Here is a 9,767-nt window from a genome sequence, read left to right on the forward strand (position 1 = left end):
CGAGTCTGCCACAATTTAGACATTGGCGAAGTGGTGGTATAAAAAAGCCAACTTTCAGCTTAGTGTAATGAAGCACTATGGAATTTGGAATATCTTTACCAATGAACCCAATCTTAATTGTAGTTGTAGGAGTGAAACCGTTTTCACCATCCCTACGCTTAAAACGCCACACCGTATTTATAGGCACAGAGGAGATCGCATTGTTTTTAATTTCAGAATCGCTATATGAGGTAACTACCCCTAACTACCCCATAAGTTTCTATAGCCGACCTAGGCACAAAGGGACACAGGCCAATACTCTTGACTTTGTCATTCAAGACAAAATTGTTAGCCGAAGCATATTTAAGAAAAACCACTTAATAAAGTGTTTTACCAACAGCCCGTATCGAATCAATGTTTTTAATTTTCAGATGTTTGATTCCGTCTGCAGTGTCAAACCATTTCCGATTTTTTCGTTACACATCTCCTTACACATAGATGAATCAACCAAAACAAAGTAGGCACCTGAGAAATTGTCTGGGTATAATATCATGTCATCCACTGTATTTTTGTTTTGTCCGTTTTCACTTATTTTCTTTGTAATGTCGTCTAGTCCGTTTTCATTCATTGCGTTTGTAGTGTTGTCTCCCTCATTTACACTTGCATTTGCAAAACTGTCTTGTCCGTTATCCGACGCCACAAAAGACGCCTCACTAACCGTTGCAGTTCCGTTATATTCAACGCACATAGAAGAGTCGCCATTTTCACCACCAGCAAACCCAACCTCACTGGAAGTACAGTCTACAAAAATTTTTTCCAAATCTTGGCCTTTAAGTGACCTGACAAGCTTTTGTTCCCTATCTCTCTTGAACCTCTTGCCTCTTGCAAGGTTTGAGTTCACTAGCGAGTCAAAATCCTCGGCCGACGACGCCCTCGACAATGATGTCGAAGACGCCATGCCGGCTTTGGGTTTTCTTGCTGCCGTAGGCGACAGCCTACCCAAAAATTTACAGCACTACCACTCACAAAAAGTCAATTTTTCCACAAGTAAAAGGAGCAGAATCACTCACCTGGATTTATCCTAGTAAAGTGGTGACTTTACTTAGACCTTCAAAATTAAATTCTGCAGAAATCCACTGTCGAAACCTTCAAAAGTAGCTCCACCTTAATTAAAAAATCACACTTTGTGTAGCAAATAAATTCACTTGCACATACAAGCAAAATTAAATAATTATTAAAATAAAACCACTTGATTGAAACACTTGTAAGGTATGCGCCAAAAGAAAGTACAATTAGGTCACTTGCGCTTAGCACGTCCACTCACACTCGAAGTTGAAAAAGGAATGGAAATAGTTTTTCGCATTTTCTGACAAACGTGTAATTTTGATAAAAGGGAGTGAGAAGTGGCATTCTAGTATAGTTTAAAACAATAAAAATGTCTCCAGTTGAATAAGTACACTTTTTTAACTTGCTTAAATTCTGATTATTGCAAAATTTTTTTAAATCTGTAAATGTTATTTGTCGTCATATCAACTTGCGGACGCAGCATGAAATCAGCAGCTATTGCGCCAATGCTTCTGGTTCGCGTACAACAAAAAGTCCACCGCCCGCGCATCAGCAAGCCTCGCCCATAACACCGGTAAACGCCACACTTATGTATTCGCCTGTTTGCCTTTTTTTATAGTTTTGAAGTTGTTTTATTATGGAATTTGTGTTCAAACGCAAATTACTAATTAACATCTCTCTTCAACAGAGTGAATCCAGCTTCCCGGTTGGTGGAATACGCGGTGTTCCAGCACGTGATTCGTTTATCATCTACCAGCACATATTACGCAATCAACAGGAAACTATCAATGCTTCTTTGCGTGGTGAGTTCGACGAAAAAATACTCGCTGGTAGTCCACCATTGGAATTGCGACGACCGGGTAGCGTGCCACGTACGATCGCTGTGCCGCATGGACTACAAAGTCCACAAGACCGTGCCACAGGTACGTTATATAAATATACTTATACGCATTTCTAATTTACAACTTACGCCTTAATATTTGCTTCAATTCCACAGATTCGCCACAAGTGGCTCAAGTATATGTACACAACACCCGCATACCACATCCGCATTACACTGAGCGCGCATTCTACGAGGCGGGTCGTCAATTGCCGGTCGAACCACCACCAGCTCATCGTTCAGCTGCAGCGCATAGTGTTGTGGCGCCACCACCGCCGGTCGCCGTGCCACCACCAGTCGCGGGAGCAGCCAGCCCATTCATTGGCGGGGCACCTACGACGGTACAGCCAGCGTCAGCGGCAACAGCAGTGGTAAACACTACAACTGGTGGCGGCAACCTTAATGTACAACCACCATCAGCTGCCGTAGCACATCTGCATTCCGCACAACGGATTGAGCAGGAACGCGAGCAGCGCGAACGAGAGCAACAGCAACTGCAGCGTGAAAAAGAACGTATTGCAATTACACGTAAGTGGACTTTTCCGCGCACACTCCCGCAATTATGAAATCACCAAAACTTTTTCTCACCACACTAGCCTCCACCGCAGATACTTTGTCTTCTGCTGCTGGTCAACCACCACAAACCACAACTCAAACGAGAAGTCTGCAAGTAGCGACACCATCCCATGCCAATCCACAAGTGACACAACCGCCATCAGCTGACTCACTGCTCACACTCCTTCAACGCTATCCAGTCATGTGGCAGGGTCTTTTGGCACTCAAGACCGATCAGGCAGCAGTACAGATGCATTTCGTGTTCGGCAACCCTCATGTCGCGCGTGCCTCGTTGCCCTGCAACCGCGACGGTAGTACACCGCCGCTGCGTATAGCTCAACGCATGCGGCTGGAGCAGACACAGCTAGAGGGAGTGACCAAGAAGATGCAGGTGAGTTATAGCAATCAAATACATAAGGCAGAATTTATAATGTTCAAATATGTATACTTGCAGTTTGAAAACGAGCATTGCATGCTCTTGGCGCTACCTTGTGGCCGCGACCACGCGGACGTTTTGCAGCAGTCGCGGAACTTACAAACTGGCTTCATCACCTACTTGCAACAGAAAATGGCTGCAGGCATAGTAAACATACCGATGCCCGGCAGTGAGCAAGCAGCCTATGTTGTGCATATATTCCCATCGTGTGACTTTGCCAATGAGAATTTGGAGCGAGCGGCACCTGATTTAAAGAATCGAGTAGCAGAAATCGCACATTTGCTGATAGTAATAGCAACTGTCTAAATGCAAAATGAGGTGTACGTACCTAAAGCACCAGTAATGAGTAAAGGTTCAAATGCGCATTGCATTTCAATGCTCTGGAGCGTAAAAGCGGGCTGTGCAATTGCTTAATCTGGATTTTAAACACCAAAATTACTAGTATCACACTAGCATATACAAACTGGCATATATATATATATATATATACTGACGCGAACAAACAAGTGAATTTGTAACAGATTTCATTACATGGAATGTGACTACATAAAACAATAAAGAAATCTGCCTCTAAAGAAGAAGTAATAAGTAAAAATAGGCGCAAAACTGCTGGCGCATAGGAAGATATTTAAAAGGGAAATATAACTACATACAAACGTTAGGGAGGAACGAATGTAATTTATTTTAATTAAATGTATAAAGGATTCTAGCAATTAAGTTCTTTTCGAAAAAATAACATACAAAAAAAAATATACAAAAAGTGTAGCCCAGAAATCTAATAAGTCGTTAACAGACACCCAATAAGCAAATTCGCTAAAAGCATAAATCAGATGAAAACCAAAACTTTAAATAAGAAAAGTAAAGGGATACAAAAAATACAAAACACTAAACAAAACAAGTCTTAAATGTAAGAGGCGTTAATGAGTGTTAATTTGAAAAAATCTATACAGAAAAAGAGAAACCCGCGCCCCTGACATATAGTCAAATAGGCACAGTAAACTGAACTAAAACCGATATTGAAATGAAGCAAGCAAAAAAGTAAAAAGGGAAAAACTACGCAATACTACGATAATGCGTGCAAGTATTCCAAGATAGGTATTCGTAATTTGGACACGGAGTTATGAGGATAAAAATGAGAATATGAAAATATGAAAAAGTAAAATATTTAATTATATCAATTTGTTAAAAATGTATATATATAGTTTTTTTTTGATTTTCATGCTGCTAAGCAAATTTTTATTACAAGTTTTGTGAATACCTCGTATTATTTTTTGTCGTACTTTTTTAGTTTTTGACCCGCACTTGTTTTATGAATAACATTTTCCTTAGTGTTTCATATTACAGTAATAATAATAAAAGAAAGCAAGTTGAAGGATTATTAATAAACATAAATATTTATTAGTAAGGTTTAAATAATAAACTAATTTACGGTTATTAACTAATGAAAAATTGTAATTTATGTATGATCTCAAATTAAAGAAAAGCTTACTTCTTATTTGCTTTATCAAAAGGAAACAAAAACTAAAAAAAAGGTAACAAACTGATCAAATATAAACTGATTTTTACAGCTAAAATAAACTTTTAAAAGGTGAATCTATGCGGAGATAACAATGTACAAGGGAGCAAAACAAACGACTTGATAGTAATCCTTTGAGGAAGAGAAGAGGGGTGGTAAGCCAAGCTTAAAGTACCAGCTGAATTGTTTCAATAACTGTACAGAATAAACAATATACACAAGAAGCATTCTGCGTGCGCTGAAGTCTGAATTTATGGCACGGTCGGTTAGCAAAGAAGCGTACGTCAAGTCGGCACTGCCTCGGTTACTTAAACAGTGTTTTCATTTGGCCGGCACTGTTCATTTGAAGGTTAAGTTCTCTGCTCCATTCCGTAACATTAAAACCGGCTAAATGTATGGTCTGATGTTTTTCTGCATACTGTTTATTCTGTGACAGCATTAAAAGTGTGAGTTTTTATTCATGCGTGTGAATTCTTTTTTTTTTCTTGACTATTATATGTACAAAACGGTGCCACTTTTCCTAATACGTTTTTTGTTGTCAGCACCTTTTTATTCATAAAACTTTCAGTTTGCTACTTATTTTCTTCCTACAATATTTGTCATCTGGCAAGATGTTGCCGAAATTCAGTGTTTAGGTTTTTTTCTTTAATGATTTTTTTTTTACTGTGCGTATGTGTGTTTAAGTTTATTTTTAATTTTACTAACAATAATAATAAGATTCTAAGAATGCCTTAGATGCTTGTTACATTGTAAGTTTAAATGCCAAAAAAAAAAATGAAAATAAGAAAGAAATGAGGACATAAGACAAAAAAACTAAAATCAATACCCAACATTGCTTATATAAACATACATACATGCATACACTCACTTAATTATACATACATATATGCGTGTCCATTTAATGTTACACTTAAATTGGAACCTTATCTGGAAACTGTTATGTGCAACTACTTATACATTCAAATGTATGTATGTATGTATTTCCGCTCACGCTCAACTCACTTGTGTGTCACTATTATTAATGTTTTTTTTTTTATTTTTGGTCTTGCTTTTGAAAGAGTCTCATACTTGAATTAAGTGGCATGCCTTTCTTAAGGTTCAGTTAGTCTAGACTTAATTTACGTAACGTTAACTAATGCATTGGCTAAAGCAATATATTTTTGTTCCGAAATTTATTGATGTGGCTTATAGGCGGCCAAGTGACTATCAGCTGAAAAGGCAAATAAAAAAACAGAATATTTTCGCTTCTGGCTAAGTTGACGTGTTGAGTAATCATTGATGATTTCTTACGTAAATTAAGTTAAGTCTACACTAACTAAACTATTAGATAAATTCTTTAATTGTTTTCAAGTTTGTCTGTTCTACTTACATAATTTTTATATATATTTTTTTGTTATTTCTATCACTGCCATTTTTTGCGAAATACATACATACGTGTATATTTTTGCTTAGGTTGTACATACAAACATATATTCTGCGTTATTAGTTATATATGAACCCGCAGCTGTAGAAAGGCACACAATTTTATTTGTTTTTGGTTAATCTTCTTGAACGAATAAACTTCTATGCCTTTTGTGGAGTTTATGGAAAGCCGGCCAGCATTCACGTAAAGAGTGGAACTGAGTTAAATGCCTCGTGGCTTTGCGTCTTGATTAGACTAGTTGTCCAACCCCTTAGTTGTTGGCGGCATATCTATATATTGTTGTAAGACTTCCCAATCAATTCGACACATGTTTTGCTTACCTTTTAGCATTGTTGTCACTGATTTTTTTTTTGTCACAGTTGAATAGAATTTTTCTACCTTATAATTTTTGGTTTTCATTGAATTCTCGATTTTTTTTTCTTTTTAAGACAACAGTAAAATATAAACTGAACTATGCTGAAAATAAGGAGGAACATTAAAATGCATATAAAACTAAAATTTAAAGGAAAATGGTATAAAGAAAACAATCCTCACGATATCCAAAATATTACATATTATCCCTTTCCCATTATTATTCTGGTAATAATTAACTTTTTAAAATATTAAAGTAGTGTGTAAAATACAATATATAGTATGTATGTATATCCATAAATAAATTATGAGTAATGCTAAGCGCTAATGTAAAAAAATCTACAGAATAATGTTATGTAGAGCATCTATTAATACAATAAACTTGAAAAATGAAAGTAACACATAAACTATTTTAAATCTATGTACAGTTAAACGTAAAATTAGTATTTAGTATAGCGTTAGAACAGATTAATTATTACATACATACATATATTCACTAACTGCAAAGCAACTAAAGCTGAGTTAGTCAAATTAAAATTAATGATAATATAAATATTTAACAAAAACAATAAAAGTGTATGAAGCAAATCTTGAAAGAAGCAGCGTTAAAATTTAAAGTTATTGTAAAAATTTAAAAATTAAACCCGAAAAACATCTAATAAGCAAGGTCAGCTAGCGTTAGAGTATTGAAAAAGTCTATGCATACATACATATGTATGTACTAGCACTAGCCCGCTCCGTTAGATGCATACATAGTATATTTAGAAATGATTCAAATATGTATGTTAATACATATGTACATACAGACATAGATACATATATGATTAATTACAATGAAATACACAAATAAATAAGTTTCATTACTGTACCAATGTACATTTTAAGTTGTAATACGCAAGAAGTTTCTCTTGATTTTTTTTTGTTTGTTTTTAAACAAAGAAGCAACAAAAGGAAGATCAATAAATTTGTCTGTTATTTTTTTCGTACAACCAATTAAATGAGTTGTTTTTTGTTTAAATCATTTTGATTGTAATTCTCATGATCATTTGATTTTCATAACACACACACATTCACATATACATACAAACATACAAATAAAGATAAAAGCGTGTAAGAGGCTTCGCACGTTTACTAATACCCACTACCCATGCGAACTTAAATTAGTTTATTCTAAAGCACCTTTATACCATTCCTAATAGATTGGGCCTGTTCGAGGCACGTAATAAAAGCGGCATTACTGCCGTACTGATGAAAAATGGCAACATTTGCTGCAACTGGCCAACTGATAATACATTGCTAGAAATTCGCGCAACACTGCGGCTGTGATTGCGACTCGAACAAGCCCCTATTTTTTGTTAGAGAACACTTTTAGGTAACTTAGAGCACTAAAGCTTATGGGTCGATTACGGATGGCAACGCAACCACGGTTCGGTTGCCAGCTGGCAAGAAAATTCTATTACGAATGGCAACTATCGTCAGTTGCTGTCGAATTATCGATAATCGAAATTTGGCAGTTCGACAACCAGCAAGCGGCTGTAAACAAGCTGTGCGAGTAAAATTAAATTAGTAAAATAAAGAGTTTTAAAGAAAAAACAGCAATAAAGCTAAGCTCATCACAATTATTTGTTTAAGAGGAAGAGAAGTGCATAAACGCGGCCTTAATCAGGCGACATTTAAAGGATAATTCCAATCCTCTAGAGCTACCGCGTGCACTGTAAACAAATGTTAATGCTTTCAAGGTTTTCTTTTATTATCGTTTTGTGTTCATTTTCAAAGCATTTTGAGGACTTCCAAAAGAAGCTGTAGTATAATTGGTTAATAAACAAATGAACCACTTCGTTCAACCTCAATACCTCAACTCATAAAAGCTTGCGCACCTTTTCGATTTTTCGCAGAAGGAAGTGCCACAGCGATGACTTTAATTTGGGAAACTTGGTGTGTCGGTAGTTTTAAAAGAGGTGCTTCAGTTGATAACCTGAAAAATTTTCAATCAGCGTTCGCTTTTGTTTCGCAACGGGAACTAAAATTTCAAGTTATTGTTTTGTTATTTTCTCCATATTCTGTAAAAGCAAACTGCATTGCAAAATGTTAATATAAAATATATGGCACACTTTCCAAATTTCGCTCCTAAACACGCTCAAAAAACATTCTCAGCAACCACAAAAATGTACTCGCCTGTATGCACACTTTGTAGCAACTGCAGTTGTCAGTTGAAAGTTGCCAGTATCCATCTGTAATATCGTTTTGGCAACTAGCAACGCAACTGAAGTTCGATTGCTATCGATAATCGACCCATAACTTCTGCTTGACATACCATATATCATGGTGGAATAATACAAGGTGTGGGATATTGACAGCGTTCTCGCTCTAATCCGCCATCTTGGCTCCCTTAGCTATATCGGTGTTTCCCTCTTGAAAAAACTACATTTTATCGTCTTTAAAAAAGTACTAAACTACCTCATTCCCTATTCCAAAACTGATTTGCAATCACTGAACAATTCTTTGACATTTACTCTATTCTTATCGTTGGCAACTGAAAATTAAATTAGAAATTTCAACATTAATTCGGCAAAAAAACATCGGTTTAGAGTAGAGAGATTTGTAGTTATTTTGGTCGGTGCTTCCTTCCGCTGCAATTCCGTCTGTGGTTCACTGCCACTGGCCTTGCTTTTTCAACGATATAACTGTTTTCTTGGTAAGTTTAGATGGAAGATTTAAACAAGAACTACGTATTTAACTATGCATCTATTCCCCAGTGATTTTTGCTGCTGCAATCCCGTCTGTGGTTCACTGCCACTGGCCCTGCTTTTCCAACGATATAACTGTTTTTTTGGTAACTTCTACCGCTAAGACTTTGTTGCTTTTTCCCTTTTCCCTAAAAACATAATAGTGCTACAAAGCTCAATAACAATATGGAAACAAATGTTAATAAGCCACAATAATATTGACAATAAATAAGATTTCACTACGATTGAATTTTCTATTAGTAACAGGGTAGTTATAGTGAATGTTTTATTCGATAACTAAAACTATATTTGATGTTTGTAGCGATAAAAATATGCCTAAATCAGCCAAATACCCTATGTGGGTCGGCTGAATCAGTAAAACGTGACAGTAGTTGACTTTTGAGGTTAATATATCGGTCTTGAGTTGGTAAGGTTTTTAAAACATCCGCAGCTTCCTTTAAAGCATCGCTGCTAATTGCTGAGAGGACCAGATTATATTTACCGACATAAGATGTGGTCTTGTACGACTGAAAGGTGGCCTCAATTTGTAGAAACCATTTGTCTGGCATCTCAGTTCAGAACGGTCGCAGCTTGCATTGCGATGCAAGCTCCACATCTTTAGTTGGCATTTTGTTCGATGAAATATTCTCCCCATCCGTCGATGCGCCCTTTTGTCGATTCCGTCATGTAACGACTCGGGGTCACCACTAATTTTTTGGTTTTGGAAGTTTGACTATAATTATAGGACATTGTGTTTAATAAACTAAATTACCATTTATTGCATAAGTACTACGTTATATATACTACTTTCGCGAATTTAGCTTATCATAATATAC

The 9,767-nt window shown here is 36.2% G+C and overlaps 1 protein-coding gene and 1 long non-coding RNA gene across 2 annotated transcripts in view; both read left to right on the top strand.

The window, feature by feature from the left end:
* LOC118740406 (protein split ends) overlaps positions 1-5,567 on the top strand; it is a gene marked incomplete in the record, with an annotated part of 189,286 nt that extends 183,719 nt beyond the window's left edge. Inside the window, 5 exon segments of the mRNA XM_036471928.1 lie at positions 1,526-1,618; positions 1,733-1,967; positions 2,042-2,452; positions 2,521-2,870; positions 2,934-5,567. Of these exon segments, the coding sequence (XP_036327821.1) occupies positions 1,526-1,618; positions 1,733-1,967; positions 2,042-2,452; positions 2,521-2,870; positions 2,934-3,221 (1,377 nt within the window).
* Positions 5,568-8,530: 2,963 nt separating this feature from the next.
* Positions 8,531-9,419, top strand: LOC118740408. The gene is made up of 2 exons (XR_004993129.1): positions 8,531-8,900; positions 8,962-9,419. It is a non-coding gene; the product is annotated as an uncharacterized LOC118740408 (long non-coding RNA).
* Positions 9,420-9,767: the final 348 nt, after the last annotated feature.

The sequence above is a fragment of the Rhagoletis pomonella genome, unplaced genomic scaffold (genome assembly GCF_013731165.1).
Source record: "Rhagoletis pomonella isolate Grant_MI unplaced genomic scaffold, Rhpom_1.0 Rhpom_scaffold_00006, whole genome shotgun sequence".
Taxonomy (NCBI): domain Eukaryota; kingdom Metazoa; phylum Arthropoda; class Insecta; order Diptera; family Tephritidae; genus Rhagoletis; species Rhagoletis pomonella.